The sequence below is a fragment of the Rhinolophus sinicus genome, chromosome 8 (assembly GCF_057876585.1).
Source record: "Rhinolophus sinicus isolate RSI-liver-muscle chromosome 8, RSI-T2T, whole genome shotgun sequence".
NCBI classification, from domain to species: Eukaryota; Metazoa; Chordata; class Mammalia; order Chiroptera; family Rhinolophidae; genus Rhinolophus; species Rhinolophus sinicus.
In genome coordinates this window covers 77,732,578-77,754,083 of record NC_142508.1, presented here as the reverse complement: position 1 = coordinate 77,754,083, position 21,506 = coordinate 77,732,578, and the positions used below count along the sequence as shown (strand labels likewise).

Sequence of the window (21,506 nt, the reverse complement as noted above, 5' to 3'; positions counted from 1 at the left end):
AAAAAAAACTGATTCTGAGATGTGTTCTAGTTTGTATTGAGTTCTTCATAACGTGGCTTGTTTTGTGTGCAATTCATGAATTTCTAGGGCTGCTCCTACAACTTGAATAAAAAATAAATATAGCACTTACTTTTCAGAGCCAGTATGGTGACTTCTTCAAGTTTCACAGTAACTACCTGATGCCAGTTTTGAGTGCCTATTAGGTCCGAGGTTTTATGAGGTAGGCATTACCCCAACTTCCTGGTGAGGAAGCAGAGTTAGAAAGGTTAAGGAACTTTTACAAGGTCATTCATTCTTTTAGTACGTATTTATTGAACACTTACTTTATGCGTCCACTGTTGTAGGTCTGCGGGATACAGGTGTGAACGAGATGGGCAAGTCCACTATGCCTTGGGGTTTACCTTCTCGTATAAAAAAAGGTTTAGTGTCATTTCGGCTATGGAGAAAAAAGCAGAATGGTGTGAGGTGTGCTGTGTTAGGCAGGTTAGTGTGGAAAGGGAACATGTGAGCAGAGACCAAAATGAAACGAGAGGTCACATGATGTCACGGACAGGATTCCATCCCAGGTCTCTGGTCCTGACACTCTCCCAGTGTCCGTTCTGTGATTCTTATAGGAAATCCCTACCTCTGTACACGAAATATATCTGAAAATGACAAAGCCCCCAAATATAGTAAGCTTTGAATCAAGTTTGTGCAGAAGATGCCTCACTGTCACACAGGCAGCTGAAAAAAGGGGCATCAGAATCTTTACTGGGGCCCAGGCACCACAGGGCAGAAAGCCAAGGTGTCTGTTGCTACATAAGAAGTCACCCCAAAACTTTGTGGCTTACAACAACAATCGTGTTATTTCTCATGGTTTCTGTAGGTCGGGAACTTAGGGCGCAGTGGAGATGGTTTGTCTCTACCCTCCCCACGTCTAGGCCAGTGGTTTTCAACCACGGGCAGTTTTGGCCCCCAAGGGCCATCTGACAGGGTCTGGCGGCACTTTTTGTTGTTACACCTTGTGGGCTGCTGCTGGTAACTAGAGGGTAGAGGTCAGGGACGCTGCGAAACCTCCTGTAGTGCCCAGAAGACCATACACACAACAAAGAATGATCCATCCCACAGCGTCAGTGGTGCTAAGGTTGAGAAACCCTGGCCTACGGCCTCTGCTGGGAAACTAGAGCCAGAGTCGTCTGGAGTCTTGCTCACTCACATGCCTGTCAGCCAGAACACCACAGTTGGCCTTCATGTGACCTGGGCTTCCTCATGACGTGGTGGCTGGGTCCCAAGGGCAAGAGTCCAGAGGAGAAGCGTGCACACACGTGAGTCAGTGGAAGTCATGTTGCCTTTTGTGCCCTAGCCTGTCGCTTTCTTATGTTCTGTTGGTTGAGGAAGTCACAAAGTCCCACCCAGATTTAAGGGGAGCAGAAGTAGACTCCACCTCTTCATGGGAAGTGCCAAGGTTCTACAAGATCATGCTGAATTGGAAATACTGTTGTGGCTGTTTTGGGAAAAGAGACTCTACCACAGCACGTCAGTCGCTTTCCCTTTCCACCGAAGGATTAGGGAGCCAACTCACCTCTGTTATTTAGCGTAATTGTTTATTGCTGTTGTTGAGTCTGTGGAAACATAGAGGCCTCGTGGCCTGGCCCTCCACAAGCATCAGATCTTGGCTGGTGGTGGGTTTGGGTTGGTGAGGAAGCATTCTGCTTTGACACGTGACCACCCTACTCTGCCCAGCACCACGATGGTGATCTCTGAGAGGCTGAATTCAGTCTACAAAAGCCAGCTCAGATTTTTCATGTGCTAAAGTGGAGTCAAGGACTGGCTGTCTACAGAACACTCGTTTGTCGAGACCATTTTAATTGTAGTCATCTTTCAAAGTCAAGTACACGGCTCACGGAGGGGCTGTTTACCAGAAGTGTCGGCTTAAACGTCAAAAGGGTTTTTATTCTAACAGCACGTATTCATATTTAACATGCTTTGGTTTTGATTCTGCTTCTTTTTCGACAAGATGACTTGTCTTGGAGAAAGACAGATTTACGTTTCACTTTTGTGTTTCAGATTTTGCTAAGCATGTCGACTTTCTAGAAGCCGACTTTCTAGAAGCCGTAAGTAGTGCCTTGAGAGCCCTTTTGCAAACAATGGCCTCCAAGAACATTTCTCAGGTAAGTGTAATTTTCAAGCATGCTGCTCCTGACCCTCCACAGGGATCCCCCTCTGTGATAGCTGCCTTATCACTTTCATTTTGTACTTTTTATTAAGGAAATGTTCAAACATTCCTAAAAGCAAAGGTAATAGTATCTTACAAGTAAAGGTGCTGCAAGCACTATCACCGAGTGTCACCAAGTTGTCAACATCCTGTCACTTGTTTCATTTCTCTCTCCTATGTTTTTGTGTTTGCTTCCTGGAGTAGTTTAAAGCAAAGCATGTATTTCACCCATAAATATTTTATTACGTGCTTCATTATGTCTGTGACAGAAAATGCACTTTGAAAAACTTAACCGCAATACCGTTACCCCAAGCCCTGAAATTAACAGACATTTCTTAATTATCATTTGACAGACAGCCTGACTTCAGTTTTCCCTGATCGCTTTAAAATGTCTTTTTCAATTGGCTTGTTCAAATCAGAATCTAAGATCCCCACATCGCTTTTGGTTGATATTTTGGTCTCTTAAATATGTTTTAAAGAGCTTTATTAAGATTTAATTTACGTATCATACAATTCACCCATTTAAAGTATACAGTTCAGTGGTTTTTAATATATTCCCAGATTCTTAAACCTCTTACTCTATAACATTTCCCTTACCCACCCCCGTTGCCATCCTGTGTATTCATCGAAGAAGCTGTCGTTTGTCCTGTAGAGTTTTCCCCTTTGGCAGATTTGGCTGGGTCATCACAGTGGCCTTGCTTCACGTGTGTCTCTATCGCCCATATTTCCTGCAAGCTGGTGGCCAGGTCTAGAGCCTTAATTAGGCTCAGGATCTGATTTTTGGCCGACAAGAATAATTCATAGTGCATCATTCTGCTTTTATGTCACAAATCACATAATGTTATAGAAGAGTGATGCTAAGATGAATCTGTGTTCACTTCCTGGTCTTAGCGACCTGGGCTGGCTCGTCAGACCCAGGAATCATTAGGAGCTGCAAAATGGAGATGCCCAGCCTCGTCATTCCTCCTCCATTTCTTAGCTGTGATTCTTCCACAAACAAGAGCTTTCTCTCTCATGAATTATTTGGTAATTTTGAACTAAAGTTCCTTCCCAAAAAGTTAAGATAAGTGTATGATTCAACACCAACCCCTTTTTTTCCAAAATAATGAGTTGGTGCCCTATCAGTCTCTCAAAGTGACCAGTGAAGTGTTTTTTGTTGTTGGTTTTTAAGTATCATTATGAACTCATGGGTTTTTACATATTTGTATTTCATTCCATTATAGTCATTGTTTTCGATGCAAAAATTGTGTCATCTTTAGACAGTAGGAGTCTCTTCACACTGGCTCCTGTCTCTCTTTGACACAAACCCAATGGTTTTTGACAGCTTTTTACTTAAATTTGATTCTATAATTGTGTCTTTCTTGTGCTGGAAATTTTGCTTCTTAGTGACATTAAAATTATCATTTGCTTATACTACAGATTGTATTTAATGGTTTTGAAATAGCAGTGCCATTATTATTACTAACAATAACACTACTGAGTGCAGTTTAAGATTTCGTTGTGATTCTTCTTGTCCTCAGGAAAAATCCTTTCAGGGCTACATAGTCAACTTTACTCAGTTTTAAAGTTGCTTAAAAAAATTCTCTGTGTGGCTTGTTATAACTTTTGCTACAGCTTTTTTTTTTTTTTTTTTTTTTAACAGTGTTTTGTTTGCTTTAATTTTAATTTTTTAATTATATAAAATAGTTATACAGTTTTAGAGTTAAACAATTTGTTCAGAGAAAATATGATATATACATACAGTGGAATATTATTCAGCTTTAAAAAAGAATGAAATTCTCATACGTACTACAATACAGATGAAACTTGAAGGCATTGTGCTAAGTGAAATAAACCAGACACAAAAGGATAAATATTGTATGGTTCCACTTAAGGGGGACCTAGAAGAGTTAAATTCATAGAGACAGAAAGTAGACAGTGGTTGGGGGGGAGGGGAATAGGGAGTCTTTATTTAATGGCAACGGAGGTTCAGTTTGGGAAGATGAGAAAGCTCTGGAGATGGGTGGTGGTGATGATTGTACAACAATGTGAACGTACTTACTGCCACTGAACTGCACATTTAAATATAGTGTAAGTGGTACATTTTGTGTTACATGTATTTTACCACCCAAAAACGATGTACGTAGAGAGGTCTCGCTTTTATCCCTTTGGCCCTGGTCTTTCCTTTTCACTATTGATAATCATCCTTTTCAGTTTTTTAGTTTTCTATTTTTCTTTTTTTGAAAACGAGCAAATCTGTATATATTTATATTTCACCCCTTTTCTTAAAAGTAATGCTTCTGCACCTTGTTCTTTTCTCCCCTTTTGGTCATCATAATGTATAGATGCCTTTTTTTTTCTTCTTTACAGCTTCATGTTACTCTGCTGCGTAGCGATTCCGTATTTATTCAACCTGTTATTGATGGATGTTTGAGTAGTTTCCAGCTCTGCTATTACAAATAGAAGTGCACCAAAAAGACTTCTTACAGATGTTATTTTGTATTTGTGCCATTGTGTCTTTGGTATACATTGCTAGCAGTGCACTTGTTGGGTGAATGAATAGATGGATTTTTAAATTTTCTAGGTATTGGTCTAGTTCCCTCCTTGGGGTTACAGCCATCTTGAACCCCAGTGTTTGAGAGTGCCTGTTTTGCCATTGCCTCACTAGCAGAGTATATTGTCAAAATGTTTGATTTTTATTGGTTTGATAGGTGAGAAATTATATCTCAATTTTAACTTGCATTTCTCTTACTATGAGCAGTTTGGACATCTTTTCATGTGTTTAAAGAGCCTTTGCATTTCTTTTTCTGTCACTGTTCCTATCTTTTGCCAGTTTTGGTCTTGTTTGTATATAAGGATAAATCTAGGGTGTCACCCCAGTCTACTGAGGCAGAAACTCTGGGGGGAGCCCATGTTTGAGCAAGTTCTCCAGGTGATCCTCAGGCACACTGGTATGTGAGGACCGCTGTTCTGACCCAGCCTCACTCCTTCCTTCCTAAACCCTCCAGTGTTGACACCGTGTCATTAAATCGTACCACCCGCTTCTCTTGGTTCCAGTCATCTGCCATCCCCTGGACACTCCTCGTTCCATGAAGCTTCTGCCGTTGGGCTCTGTTACTCGTCACTAGTCCTGTCATAATTCTAGGTGGCTTCACTGTCCACGCAGATGCCCCAATAACCTGGCTTCACAGTTCTTGGACCTCCTGTTCCTTCATTGGTCGCGTCTTCCTCCATATTTCTATAGCAGAGTTCATGGGAATGCCTGGTGTTTTATGGTTAAATATAGTACATGCTGTTGGCTTCTAATATATACTCTTTACCTAGACATATTTTTATATATATTTGAGAATTTTTTTCAAAAACATAACTTTTGACTCTTAGTTTCTGTGAAATGGGAATGGTTGTAATGCCTGGCCTGCTGCATGGCTATTCGGAGGATCAGAAAAGTCTATACTGTAGGGCTTATAGGAATAGAAAGCATTTTTATTGATTTTCCATGGTGTCCAGGCAGTAATTTACTGGGCCAGTCTGATGTTTAAAAGAAATTACTCGAAACTCAGGCTCAGTTAATGGTAAATTATTCACATATATTAAGGTCATAAGTGCTCAGGTTGGCTGTGTATTGGGCATGGGCATAGAACCTTAGAGCCGGAAGGCTTTATAAGGAGCAGAAACCAAAGACTAGATTTGCTGAGTGACAGCACCCAGACTGGAATACAACCATCCTGCTTCCCGTCTAGTGCTTCCCCTTGTAGGTCTGTACATGTCAGGCAACTCACATGTGGGAGCCATACGGGTAACCATGCAACACACTCCTCTTCCCCAGCCCTGTCCTAGCTATGGAGAACGCCAGAGTTCGTAGAATCGTTTTCATTGGAGTATTTCCTGAGACACCTGGGCATATTTGTTGTTACTTTTAGATGTGGCAGAAGCAGTGTAGGTGATTCAGAAATGAGTTTGGTGAGTTAGAACTGCTCACTGTTTGTACACACAGTAATAGGCAGCGTTTAGTGAGTGCTTCACGTGCATCAGTTAGTCCTCGTAGCAACTCTGTGTGATGATGATTCTCCCCGAGCCACTGATGGGGAAATGGAAGGTCCAGTGGGTTCGGTGACACGTGCTGGATTGCCAGGTGGTGAGCAGTGGAGCTGGGATTCAAACCCAGGACGTCAGACTCCAGATGCCAAGCCCTTACTGTCCACGTGCGCTGCTACTCACGGCAACATGGCCCTCCCGCTCTGTCATGATGCCCGTGTCACGTGTGTTCATATTAGCTTAAAATGAACAGTGTCACTGCATGGTGGGGGCCCTGTGTAATTTAACGGATTTTACAGTCTTTAGTAATTTACCACAACACATACATCTCAGAGTGAGTTCTTACCTTGTATCGATTCAGCCCATTTTTATTAAAGCTACATGATCCTGTTTTTACATTTTCAAAACATTTTTTTCTGATCAGTGTTGAAAAGAAATTAGACTCTCTTTAGTCTGTGTACATCTGAATGAAGGTCTTCTTCAAATAAAACTATCAGGCACTGAAGCCCCCTTTCCAGGCTTACAGCTGTGATAGCTTGAATAATGACAGTGACACGAACAGGCCTCAACTTAGTTCCAAATGACCAGCTGTATTTGCGGGTGCTTAGAACTATGTAATAACTCTTAGTTAGGAATTTACGTCTCTCTTCAAACCGTGCAGCGTGTAGAAGAGATTCCTGTCCATCCTGTTTCACAGGCCAATGGTTGCGTTTAACACTGGAAACACTCTCTTCTCTTTCCACAGTGCATGACTCCTGATCAGCTGGTGACACTGTGCAGAGCGGGCATTCACAGCAGTAATGTCGGGGTGAGAGTGAATGTTGTCAGTATTTTGGGAATCACTGGCAGCGTCCTAGCCAAAGAAGATGGTACGCTTGAAACTCTGAAGGTAAAACAATCTGCTTCCAACCTGAAACGTTAAATAATTCCAGATGGGGGATGAGTCACGGTTGGTGTGGGGTTTTTAAAATGTCTGTGGACAGCATGAGAAGAATCAGATTGAGAAGGTAATCACTGAGGTCTATGATGAAAACACCCCTTTATCTTAATCTCGCCACATGAATGAGACAGGGACTTGAAAAACGGAGTCACACTTTGTCATTTGACTTCCCTCCGGAGATCCTTTCTCACAAATAAACTTGTCGTCTTCGATGGAAGGCCAAGTTCAGAATCGTTGAAGAGGCCTCTGCCTTGGCTGTTGCACAAAATGTGTGCATATTATCTTCTCCTACTGAAGAAGGAACACTCCACCCATGTTCTCAGCACACCAGGCTAACGCACGTTTTACAGGATGCCACACAGTTCATTCTGATCCCACTCCATAAATTACAGCAGCCTCTGAGAGTGCCAAGCCACTGGGAACCCACTCAGCGTGTTCGCTGCCAGCACTCTGTCTCAGCCCAGTGGCTTGGGAGCTAGAGGTACAGTGTCACCAGTAATTCAGAGGACAGTAATAGTGAAATTACCCTTCGTCGTGCTAATAATTGCTGGAGTGTTAATTACTGACTAATGGGAGATCAACCGGTTATTGTAAAGTACTTCTTAGCTGCTAAGAACTTTCCAAGGATAACTGATAGTTTTAGGAATCTTACTTTGAAAAGATGATGCATGCACATAGCAAAACATTTAGGAAAGGAGAAAAGAATAATAGAGTGAAAAGACTCATCTCCACACCTAGACTCCAGTCCCGCAGTTCGACTCTGAGGGGCAGCCACCGTTACCCAGTTCTTCTGCATCATTCCAGGGGGTTTTGATATATAGACACATACGTGAGTGAGAGTGTGGTTCTGTGCCTGTGGGTGTGTACACGTGTACAGATGAGTATGTGTGTATAATCCCTTCCCACCCCTAAAGACTGGAATTGCCAAGGTCTGCTTTAGGAACAGCAAGTTTTTCTCGGGCATAAAATAAGGTTTTAAAAATGTTTTTATTCTATTTCAAGCATAAAGAAAAGTACAATGAATTTTGTGTGCCCACCAAGCGTATTTAGCAATTATTAGTATTCTATCATATGCACTTCATACACTGGGTATGTTAAAGGAAAGACCTCATGGTATTTTGCGCCCGTTGGTTCCGTATGCAGATCTTAAAACGGGCGATTTCGTATATAATCACCATTATCACACCTTCCATATTAACAGTCATTTGTTAATATGTCTGCTACCTGGTCTGTATTCAAATTTTCCTAGTTCCGGAAATATCTATTTGCCAATAGTGTGCTTACACCAGGATCTGAGTGAAGGCTGCACGTCACACTTGGGTTGGGTCTTCTAGCCTCTCTCAGTCTAGAACAGTTCTCCCTGAAGCGTCACCTACGCCCCACCACCTGCTTTCCCGTTGACTCCTGCGTCCGTTGTCCCCTGCTGTGTCCCACCTTCTGGATTTGTCTGATTGCTTCCTTGTGGAGTTAAGCTTGTTCCTTCATCCTCTGTATTTCCTGCAAACTGGAAGGGAGCTCTAAAGGCTAGATTGGATTCAGAGTCCGCTTGCTCTTTCTCATAAGACAACTTCATAGGCGATGCTATGTGCTTCATATTGTATCATCAGCTATTAAGTCTAACTGGTATCGTAGAGGTTATCTAGACCACTTAAATTCAGATGAGAAAATTGAGGCTCCGAGGGGTTAACGAGCCATCCAACGTTCACCCTATTATTTATGGTAGAGCTGGAGTTTGGAGCTGGTGTTCTTAGCATTTCCACCCATAATACCAGGTGTGCACATCGCCCTTAAGAATTAAAGGGTGAAGCAGAACAGCCAAAATCAAATAAGTTTACTCTTGAACAATTCTTTGCAGAAATTTCCTAAATCAACCTTTCATAGCTCATTAACAGATCTTAATTCATTTTATTTAGGAATATAAATTCTAATATATGCCATTTATATATTAAAATGGCATATATTTTAATATAAGCCACTAAATATATATAAATATATATAAATAAATATATAAGCAAAATATATTTGCTTATATTATACTTGGTATATTTATATGTTAAGTTTAATCTTCAGTCTTTTAAAAGTTTTGCTTTTCCCCTGGCATTCTTATATAAAATATTATGCATAAATTATTGTCACATTGAAAGTTGACCTGAGAATAGTGGGTGATAACAGTGTGTTTTGTTGACCCCAGACCATTGGGTGCTTTCTGCTCGAAGTCGTCACCCAAGACCCTTCCCTTGTTGTGGTAGGAGAAGCTTTGGACGCCCTCTTCGATGTTTTCGCAGATGGTAAAGAAGCCGAAAGGGCCTCAGTTCAAATTAAATTGTTATCTGCTCTGAAAGAATTCCAGCCGGTCTTCAAAATGAAGGTATGTGGTTGTTTTATTTAGAAGCGCTTCCGTCTCAGCAATGTATGGGAGGGGGGCGTGTGCGGTCCTTCCAGCCCTGTCAGGGATGCCTGCGGCACCACCTCTCCCGTCTGTGTGTGCTCGTGGCTGAGTCACAGCTCGGTCATCCGTCTGTTCAGTCACTGCGACCTGAGCCAAATGGTGTCGGACAAGTTTTTCTTTCTGTAAGATTAGTAATGTTAACAGTGCTTCTTTATATATAAGCACCACAGGCGGTAGCCTCCAAACCCCTTTCATAGATTTTAACTTTATTCTGTATCGTGTAATACATCACAGCTTGATTTCATCGTCAGTATTTCCTTTGGTGCTCACTCCTAGCTAGTCTATACTGGAGAATGTGTTGGAGAGTGTAGCAACTTTCATTAGCTGTTTTGTTTATTTGTTGTTTCATCAGAAGCATCAAAGTTAACTTTGAGTCAAAACATAATTTTCAAAAACTCTTTTGGTGGTTGGGGGGCAAAGGGAGTAACCGGGGATATTAAAGCAGCCTTGAATCGCATGTCTGTGCATTTAAATTTACCGTTCCCCTCTTATCTAAATCTCACTTTTTAAATTATGTCATTTTGAGAAATAAAAGTATTTGTGCTTTTTACTTTTAGATTTTGAATTCAACATTTGCTTTTAAAAGGTTCTGATGAAAAAATTATCTTGCCTTTTGTTGTTTCCCAATCTGTATTTCTTTGATCTAACCAGCTTCTAATGCAAAATTCAGGTCTCATGGAGAGAATCTGTGATAAGTTTTAGGTGAATATGATTGTGTGTCTAGAAATTCAGATGTTCTGGAATTTTTTTAAGGCGTAAGAAATAGTTTCCTTTTCCAGAAGCAAAGAACAATAGCAACACATGCCATGCATGTCTTACGTCATTGTTACCTCTGAAGTCAGTGTTGATTTAAGAACAGTAATTTGGTCTATTTTAAACATTTTCATGTTTTGGCATGTTACATGTAAAAGTGTAGTAATAGTGGCTAATATTGAATTGTTTCACCAGTAGGTAACTTAATTCTGGGGGTGAAAAGAAAGTGAACAGTTTACTCTTAACAGGTTGCGTACGGCGGGGTTTAAATCCCTCATACCTCTCTGTTCCGGCAGGTTTTTAAAAGAAACTACTTTAAAATGCACTCTTCTCTTTAAAGCGTAAATGCTTCTATGTCATTTATTATTTTTCTATGGAATTTTTTAGGATTTACTCACCTGTGATGTTAGTAATCTCTCCTGGTGTGATACTGCAGAAAGCAGCTTCCTTTGTTATTAACGAAACACAAATAATTCAATAAAATGTGCAAAGTAAAAAGAGTCAACAGTAAAAATGAGAATTCTCGTTATCTGTCCTTAATGCATGGCTCAGAAAAAACGAAGATTCTTGTGATCCGTACGCAACATATTAATTATGCTTTGTTGAAGCCTATAGTTTTCAAAATTTGTCTGTCTTGGTTTTTTTTTTGTTTTGTTTTTTTGGTGGGGGGGGCTATAATTCACATGTAACACTGTGTTAGTTTTAGTTGTACAACCTGATTTGATACATGTATATATTGTGAAGTGATCACCACAGTAAATTGAGTTAACATCCATCACCTCCCATAGATATAATTCTTTTTTTCTTCTGGTGAAAACTTTTATGATCTACTCTCTAGTGTTGTGAACTACAGTCACCATGCTGTATATTACATCCCAGGACTTATTTATCTTATAACTGGAACTCGGCACCTTTTGACCCCCTTCACCCATTTCGCCCACCCCCTGAGGTTGGTCTGTTTTTTAAGCAGTGAGAGGTTTTATTACCACCTGTCCCTTGCTCACAGGCAACCACACTGAGTGTTTCTCTAAGCAAAGACAAATGTACGTTAGGATTTCCCCCTTTATTAACCGAAAGGCACCATCATATATTCATAGTCCTGAGCTTGATGTGTTTTTACCTAACACCTGTACATGGCCATTGTCCACGTTGTTCTAAAGGTTACAGTCCCTTTAGACTTCTGAAAAAGGAGTCTGCAGGATAAGGAGGAAATATCCCCTATTTCCCTTCAAGGAAAGCGGATCAAACTGCAGAAGCCAATGCTTAAGAATGAGTTTTGTAGACAACGAACTAGGAAAATGATCCCTGACCTCTAGGAGGCCTGTTGTTCTGATTGATTTTCCTACTTAATATACATTGCTATGGTAATGCTATTTAATCGTTTTTCTTTTCTCAGAGGTTATAACATCCTAATGAACAATTTCTTTGTTAGCCAGAGGGGCAGCCTGTAGTTTTCTATTTGCAGCTCCTTTGTGAACGAAGCCACAATTGCAGTAAAGGCTATTAAGTATATATGTAGCCCCACATTGCATTTAAACCCAATATGATGTGTTTTACTCAAGAGCTTCTCCTGAGCAGTGGTTCACAAAGTGCCCTGGCTCAGCAGCAGCAGCTGGTACCTTGTTACAAATGTCAGTGTTCAGGCCCAAGTCCAGATCTGCCAAAAATCGGGAACGCTGTGGACAGGCCCACTGGTCTGGCTCTCCACAAGCCTTCCATGTGATACATCTGCGTGCCACAGTGTGAGAACCACTGCTCCAGACTCCAGGTGAAGTGTTGTTCACACCCCATAAAACTCATTCTTCTAAAACCTCCAATTTGATCACTCTTGTAACTGTCATCGAAAAGGTGCACAGCCTTCAATCAAAGAGCAGCCATCAACAAAGCAAAAGTCAACCTACCGAATGGGAGACGATATTGCAAACAATACTTCTGATAAGGGGCTAATATCCAAAATATATAAAGAACTCATACAACTCAATAACAACAACAAAACAATCCAATTAAAAACTGGGCCAAGCACCTGAACAGACAATTCTCCCAAGAAGACATACAAACAGTCAATAGATATACAAAAAGTTGCTCAATTTCACTAGCTATTAGGGAAAAGCAAATCAAAACCACAATGAGATACCACCTCATACCTGTTAGAATGGCTGTTATCCACATGACAAGTAATAAGTGTTGGAAAGGATGTGGAGAAAAAGGAACCCTCATACACTGCTGGCGGGAATGTAAATTGGTGCAGCCATTATAAAAAACAGTATGGAGAGTCCTCAAAAAATTAAGAACAGAATTACCATATGACCCAGCAATCCCTCTTCTGGGTATCCACCCCAACATTTTGAAAACATTCGTAAAGATATGTGTATCCCTATGTTCACTGCAGCATTATTCACAATAACCAAGACATGCAGACAACCTAAGTGTCCTTCGACAAATGATTGGATAACAAAGATGTACATTTATATAATGGAATGTTAATCGGTCATAAGTAATGATGAAATACTGCCATTTGCGACAACATGGATAGATCTTGAGATTATCATGCTAAGTGAAATAAGTCAGATGGGAAAGGATAAGCACCATATATGATTTCCTTCATATGGGATATAAAACAGAAAGCAATAAATGAATAAAACAAACAAATTCATAGACACAGACAATAGAAGGGTGGTCACCAGAGGAGGCGGGGAGTGGGTAGAGGAAGAAGAGGGTAAAGGGGGTCAAATATATGGTGATGGAAGGAGACTAGACGTTGGATGGTGACCACAATGCAATGTACAGACGATGTATTATAGAATTGTATACCTGAAACTTATATAATGTTATTAACCACTGTTATCCCAATAAATGTAAATAAAAATAAAAGGTACACAATCTTAATTGGTCTTTATGGCTCATGTACTGTGTTCCATTTACCTCAGAAGTGAAAATATTTCACCAAATTCTGTCAGCTGTCTTGTTCTGAAAATAAATATATCCCAAATTAAATGCTTTCTTTAAAGGATAGTAATTTATACCAAATCACATATGATTTATTTTGGCAGATACGAAAAGAAGGGAGAAGTAAATATAGTCCAGATCAGCTGTGTGTTCTCGACAATGTGAAGATGAATTTGAGAAGGTTTGTCGCTTATCAAGAAACTGTTGAGAAAAGACTGACTACTTGAACCATCAAAAGAGAGAGCAATTCTTGCACCAAAGTGTTTAATACTAAAGGCTCTTCTTTGAGTGTATATGTTTCTGAAAGTCTCTTTTTTTTAAAGTTATTTTTTAATGTCTGTATTCTGTATATTAATTTGAAATTCTAGAGAACTTCAGAACCGGTTCAAAAATTTTTTGAGCTTCAGGATCTGTGTGACATTTCTAGTGCTCTCTAAATTATGTTTCCAGCATGTTTTAATCACTGAAAACATGAAGAGCAGACACACAGAAATCTCAGGTGGTTCTTCGTGTGCAGTGAGGAAACTTCTGAACAATCATGGTTTTCTTGAATTTTGCAAAAAAAGAAAATCCAGAGCATTGCTTGGATGTTCTTTTAAGCCACCATCATTTTATATTAGCTGAATTTTTAACAAATATGAAGACAAGCTTTATAAAATGTTCTTGGTATGAAGTATACCAATTATGTTTACTTTTTGTGAAGAAGCAAATGAATTGAATTTGTATTCCACCATTTACTAGAAATGCTAATGAGCTAATACGGTCATTATCATTGTCTGTACAAATGGATCTGATCAATTACTGCTTTGTAACGTCCCTCCTTTTTTAATTTGACATGAAACCAGAATTGGGAAAAATATTTTTTAATAAATAACTTTTTAATTGGAGGCTTTGTGTCTTACAAAATCTTTTTTTAAAATCCCAGGTAACCCTATTCCTGGTGGGTGTTGGCTTGCTAATGGATATTGCTTTGAATATATGTGAGATATTAAAAACAAGATTTACAGCAGAAATCCCCTGCAGCATTACTCACAGCGTCCTTGAAACATTGAAAACTATAAAACATTGTTGAGAGAAATTAAAGAAAACCTAAGTGAAGGGCAAAATATACCATGTTCATGGATTGGAAGGTGACATTTCTTCCCGAATCAATTCATAGATTCAAGGCAGTCCCAATCAAAATCCTAGCAGGCTTTTCTGTAGAAATTGACGAGCTGACTCTAAAATTCTGTGGAGGAAAGCAAAGGACAAAATATCTAAAACAACTTTAAAAAATGAACAAAATTGGAGGACTCTACCTGATTAAAAGCTTACTATAAGGCTATAGTAATTGGGACAGTACGGTATCAGCATAAGGGAAGACAGATGAATGGAACAAAATTGAGAGTCCAGAAATAGACGTATAATTATATGGTCAACTGATTTTCCATTAAGGTGTCAAGCTGATTCAATGGAGAAATAATAATCTTTTCAATAAGTGGTGCTAGAATAACATATCTATGTGGGAAAAGACCATATATTCAAGAGTCAAGATTTAATAAAACTGGATATTTTTTACTAATTCATCAAGCACGTTCTTAAGTTCAGGTGACTTGTTTTTCTGTAAGTGCAGACGGGGAAGCATACAGTGACGATTAGTGCACCTTTGTTCCGATGCCTTAATTCATTCTGCCCACCAGCAGTTATACCCACCAGGATTTTTGTGCCTACAGTGCCAGTGTGGCAAATTAACATTGTAATAAAAAAGCAAAACACCCAAAAAATGTTTGTTGCAAAAATAGTTTTGACCTTGTGGACCCCCTAAAAGGATCTGTGGAACACACTTTGAGACCTACTAGTCCAGAAAGAGGTAAAAAGAAGGACTGAAGCCAAGCTTGGAAGAAACCTCATATTAAACAGTCTGATTGGAGCAAGAACCTGAAAGAAAACCCCGAAGGAATAACCTGAGAGGTAGGAGGAAAATCGGACGTGTGCCAAGTCAGGGAGACCAACGGAATGTGTTGAGGAGGAAGAAGCAGCCAAGAGCATGGAATGCGGGTTAAGGTCACGTAAGAGGAGAGCTGACAAACGTCCATTGGTTTTAGTGACGTCACCAGTGATGTTGGCAAGAGCTATTTCCATGGAGTGATCAGGTCAGAAGTCAGATTGGAGGGAGTTTGGGGAGTGTGAAAGGTGAGGAAACGAAGCTGGTGAAGAGAGACCAGGCTTCAGAGAAATTGTGAAGGGGAAAAGGAGACAAGACAGTAGCTGAAGGAAGGAGTCACAATTGTTAATTTACTGTAAATGAATTGGCGAAGCACTGGATATGCAGGATGGAGCGGTAGGAAATTTCGAGACGATTGCTGGTTTCCAGCTTGTGGAATTAACTGAATAGTGGTCTGCTCGTAGATGGGAAACAAGGCCCAAATTAGATGGAAGGTACCTGTAGTTTGAGTTGAGGAAACACTTACTTAGGAAATCTTAATTTCCTTTTTAAGGAAGTTGGTTTTTCTCACCCCATCCAGCCTCAAACCCTGCTAACTGCTTCTGTTGATAACAAACATTGAGAGTTGCAAGGTCTTTGTTAACATTCTTTTTATCTTGTCTCTTCTTTGAGTTAAAAGGGTGCTTTGGATTTACTATTTAACCCCCCCCCAAAAAAAAAAGTTACATCTTCATGTAGTGGAAGATTCCCAAAGTTTGCCCTACTATAGAAATTTGTATCTTTAATTGAAACTTTTGGTCCACCTAATTGAGCAATTCCTTATTTTCATGAATAGCATTAACTTGTTTTTCTCTATGGGGAGTGAGAAATGATAAGCAAGTAGTTTCCAGTATTGGCTTAAATCTGTTTTTATCCTACCTAACCTTACATAGGAATCCAAATTATGAAAACACAGTTGCTGTAAAAATTTTAACATTTTCGGCAATGTATACCTGTCCATGGAAAGGACAAATTCTTTTTGAATACAGGAACTACTGTCTTCAGTTACTTCCCTTCAGGATGAGTATAACCTGGAAAAACACTTTCATACTCTCATTTGTGGGAACCAATTTCCTGAGTTTATTTAACATAAAAGATACTTAAACTTATTCAAGTAAAATAGGGAGAAATTAAGTTTTTGGTTTTTATAGGTTTTTTTTCTAAAATGAATGCTGTCAAATTAAAGGAATAATGGAATTGTTTTTAAGGCCAGTGGGACAAGTACAGAACATGGAGCTGAAATGATTTCACAAAGCTGTTTGAAATAGTTGCCTGCCTTTTTTCCTTTTTTTTTATTTCAAAGATTAGTGTCTTTGAAATAAATTTGGAAGAAAGTCAGAAAAATGTTTGAAATGATTACAGTCTTTAAGACATAACACACTCTAATGAAATAAACAACTCCCTATTGTGCAATTCTTTTCATTAAAATTTACACATGAATTTTAGTGCACTTCACACTTTGATATAATAACCTGATGAATGACCAAAAGTAAATTAAAACCCTGTATGAAAGATATGGAAGTTTTCACCTTTGGTCTTTCACTTTCACCTTGAATTGCAAGGTAATATAAATTCTAAAAAAAATTCAGACGATGACATTTTCCGTTGTTCTAGTGAAAAAAATTATATTTCCTTTCTACTTTTTAAAGCTATGTTTAATAAAAACATAATACATGTGTACGATAAACAGTGTAAACAATGTCAGAAGGCAGGGCTTGAAAAGTTTTGTCTCTCAGTTCCTCTCCCTAAAAGCCCCCCTACCAGTTTTGCATGTATCCTTCCAGAAATGTCCTTGCAACGTGTTCCTCCCTGGTTAGTACACAAGTGGTAGGTAGAGTACTCTCCACACTGCTCAGTACCTTCGTGCTGTGGGTTAGTAGCTCAAAGGTATTTCCATATCACTATAGAGAGAATTGCGCCCACATCCACTACCCCCCACCCCCTACCCCCGACCCCACCCCTGTCTTTTTAGTAGCTCCATATCAATACAGCACCAAAGGGTTGGAACCATAATTTCATTAGTCTCCCCTTAGAGGGGGAGGCATGGCAGCACCGTCTAGTCAAGAAATCAGACTTGGAAGCTGGATAGTCTGGGTTTGAATCCTGAGTGCCATTTCCTCACTGTGTTCATTGAGCAAATGACTTAATTTCTTTTTCTCGGTTTTCCCCTCCTGAAAAAGGGAAGAATGAAATTGGCCACTTACTAGGTTTGTGGTGGGGGTTCAATGAGTTAATATTTGTATAACCCAGAATAGGGCGTAACATATATGAAATGCTATACAAATGTTCCTTACATAGAGGGACGTCATCTAGATTGTTTCCAGTCTTGCTGCTACAGACAATGTTGCAGTGAGTATTTTAGTACTCGTGTGACTGTCTATGCACAAGACCCTAGAGCTTGAATTACTAAAGGATAAGAAAAAAATATATATATATACATGTACACGTAATATATATTATATATTACAATGTCCGGTTATCAGAGAGCCTTCCACACCCCTCTTCCAAAATATCACCCCCTATGCACACTCTGCCCCATTACTCTGCTATATGTTTTATCTTTACGACTTAGCCACCATTTGACCTATACATTTATTGAGGACATTATGTTTTTAATTCCATAAATTGGCCTAGATTTTTTTTCTCTTTACATTTAGAAAGAAAAATAAGAACCAGAAACCTGAGAAAGCTCCTGCGTTCTAGACTTTTTCAGTGCTTTCAAGAGGCCGCTAGGAAGAGCTGGGTTTCTGGAAGCAGCACGTTAAGTTGTGCTCGCTGGCCTCTTTCCTGCTGGTGCTGAGGGGAGGACATCACTTCCTCTCTGCCTGCCTGTGACTCTCTGTGATGTGTGTGATGACACAGGCAGACAAATTCTGGAGGAAACCGAAGAGGCAATGACTTCTACTTAGAACTTTCAGGAAGAGAGACATGGCAGATGCTATCCCGCATTTCTACCTGCATCCTTACCACTGGTGCACACCAGCCTGACGTCAGCTGCCCACCCTCATTTCCTCCCCTGAGGACTTTCTTGGGCCCTTGGGTCCTCCTTTGCCCCCGCAGCATGACAGGTCAGAAGTATAAAGAATGGATGAGCCCCCCACCACCACTAAACCCCCCATCAATTATTGACAGGAAGAAGTGTACAAATACCTAGCACTCTTGCCCCTTGGATAGAATAGCCCTGAGGTCCCAGAGTTCTCCAGCAGGATTAAGTTTTAGTTTACTCACATTGATACCTGCTGAAAACAAGCCTCGGATGGCTGCTCTCCCTTTCCCATCAGAGTTCCCCTCTCCCCACTGTAGCGTTTCCTGGGATCCCTCCCACATAAACTGCTTACACTTGAAATCTTGGCTCAGTGTCTGCTTCTGGGGGGAACCCAAAGCAATATAAAAAATGTATAAGTTGTGTTTTAGGAGGAAAACTTGTGTGTGTATAGGATTTGTAAGCTCATAAATTTCCTTTCTGTGTGTATAAGAGTTTTATGCATTAGCTACGCCCATGGAGTACTGCTCGTCAATGTGCAGGGTGATTATCTTATATTCCTCGCTTTGGGATAGAAGATAATTCTCATTTCCATTTATCAAACTAATTTCCTTCTGCAGATAAAAAATTGCTTAAGTCCGTCCAAATAAATCTCTTTTTAATAGAAATTACTTTGATGGATTAAATTATATTTAGATCCACGTAGGATCAGAATAATATAGTTGTTTGAACTGAAAACGATGTACTGAAAAAAATACTAGTGGAAAAATATGATGCCGCATCATTGCCCATTACATGGGAAGCATATTCAAGAGAGAGAAAAGTCTTTCACACTAAAACTCCAAATTGCTGGTGGGTCAGAGTTCCAAACAACAAACTCCAAGGCTAATTTTTGAAACCCAATCTGTGTGTGTGGATGGAAACACTTGCTGAACTATATGTGAAATTGCAGCTGCAAAGCCAGTTGATAAGTTCATGTCTAACGGGAATGAGATGAAATGAGGTACCGGAAAATCAGAGCAATATACTCTCGTTTGAAAACTATGTTTTAATCCAGGAGAGATGAGAGATGTAAAAAGTGTAGGAACTTGCTTATCCAAACTGTGCCTCCTTTTCTGCATCTGTCAAGAGGAATCACCTTGATGATTCCTTGGCCGGGTCTGGGGATTCATTTTAAAAATAGAAACGAACTTGTTATCAAAAGCCCTGCTTTGAAGAGGTAGAATGGCATGGGTTTCTATGAAGATCTTCCTTATGATTATACAGCAAACGATTGCAGACCAGCTAAAGGCCCGTCACAGAGCTGTGCTTAAATCACTGCTGTGTCGTCTCACTGTAGAATTTTGTCTGGAGTGGAAAAAGGAGGAAATAGATCTTCATATACAAACATTGAGAAACCTCTAATATTGAGTGAAAAGAAAGTTACAGAGCACAACGCACATCTGTATTTTAAAAAGATACTATCTGTTTTTATAAAGACACGTGTATGTGTATCTTAGAGTGTGTATTACATTTTTATTTACTGTTTGTCTACCCTACTAGGCAGTTGGTTCTGTAAAGGCAGGGACTGTGTTCTGTGTTTTGTTCACTGCTACACCCTCAGCATCCTTAGTAGGAGCTCAATAGTTATTTTTATTTACTTACTTTTGTGTGTTCCCTTTCCTTTTTGTGTGGTAAAACATACCTAACTCTAACATTTTAACCATTTTTAAGTGTACAGTTTAGTGGTTCTAAGGACACTCATTGTGCAACCATCACTACCATCCATCTCTGTTTTTTTGTTGTTGTTTTTTCAATTTCTGCAATTGAAATTCTGTACTCATTAAACATTAACTCTCCCTTCCTCCCAGCCTCTGGCTGCCGTCATTCCACTTTCTGTCTGTATGGATTTCACTACTCAAGGTACCTCGTATGAGTGGACTCACACAGTAGTTGTTATTTGTGACTGGCTTATGTCACTTACCATGATGTCTTCAAGGTTCATCCGTGTCCTAGACTGTATCGGAGTTTCCTTTTAAAGACTGAATAATATGTCATTTAAGACTGAATACTATTCCGTCCACATTTGGTTTATCCAATCATCTGTGAATGGACACTTGGGTTGCGTCCAGCTGTTGGCTATTGGGAATAATGCTGCTATGAACATGAGTGTTTACATATCTGCTCAAGACTCTGATTTCAGTTCTTTTGGATAAATATCCGGAAGTGGGATTGCTGGATCATATGGTAGTTCTAGTATTATTTTTCCCAGGAACCAGCATACTGTTTTCCACCAACACAAGGGTTGCAGCTTCTCTGGATCCTTGACAACATTTGTTATTTCCTATGTCGTGGTACTAATCATCCTATTGGGTACAAAGTGGTCAACAGTTATTTTTTGAATAAACTAACAATACCTAAAAACTGGAATAAATGCTATTTATTGCATTGTGTATTGTTTAAGGATGTGAGTGTTATCAAAAGGATACTTGTATTCTTTTGAGATGGCTAGACTGTTTCAGTTCAATTCAACAGCAAGAACGTTGGAATGTCCGTTTTACAGAAGACATCTAACAGGCTGGAGGACAGGATATATTGTTAAACCCAAATTACTGCTTCAATGAAGATAAACAATGTCCATTGTCAAAGAGGGACTGCACTAAAAGATCTTTCAAGATCCCATCCTATACGGTCTCATTTATGACATATAATTAAATATTTAAACAAAATAAAAAGTAACATTCATCCCCCTGAAAATTAAACATAGAATTACCATATGACCCAGAAATCCCACTGTCAGGTATGTACCCAAAAGAACTGAAAACAGGTATTTGAATAATAAGTTGCACGTGAACGTTCATAGCGGTACCATTCACAATAGCCAAGAGGTGGAAACAACCCAAATGCCCGTTAATAGATCAATGGCCAAGCTAAATAGAGTATATTCATCCAATGAAATATTATTCAGCCATAAAAAAGGAATGAACTTAGATCCATGCTACAACATGGATGAACCTTGAAAACATCCTGAGTGAAAGGAGCCAGACACAAAGGCCACATGTTATGATTCCACTGATACGAAATAGTCAAAATACTAAATCCATGGAGACAGAAAACAGATTAGCGGTTACCAGGAGCTGGGGGAGGGAAGAATGCAGAATGGCTGCCCATTCGGGGTGATGAAAATGTCTAAAACTGGGTAGAGGTGACGGTGGCATAATATTGTCAGTGTACGAAGTGCCACTGAATTGTACACTTTTCCATGGTTAAAATGGTGAGTTCTTT

General features: G+C 39.6%; 1 protein-coding gene across 2 annotated transcripts in view; it reads left to right on the top strand.

The window, feature by feature from the left end:
- The window catches only part of HEATR3 (HEAT repeat containing 3), a 32,105-nt gene extending 17,922 nt beyond the window's left edge, over positions 1-14,183 (top strand). The window contains exons 12-15 of one of the 2 annotated variants that reach the window (XM_019731889.3): positions 2,047-2,150; positions 6,954-7,097; positions 9,340-9,516; positions 13,401-14,183. In XM_019731889.3, coding sequence (XP_019587448.3) covers positions 2,047-2,150; positions 6,954-7,097; positions 9,340-9,516; positions 13,401-13,523 — 548 coding nt within the window. In that variant the 3' untranslated portion in view covers positions 13,524-14,183. The remainder of the gene's footprint in view (positions 1-2,046; positions 2,151-6,953; positions 7,098-9,339; positions 9,517-13,400) is intronic. The other variant, XM_019731891.3, reaches the window with a different exon arrangement.
- Positions 14,184-21,506: the final 7,323 nt, after the last annotated feature.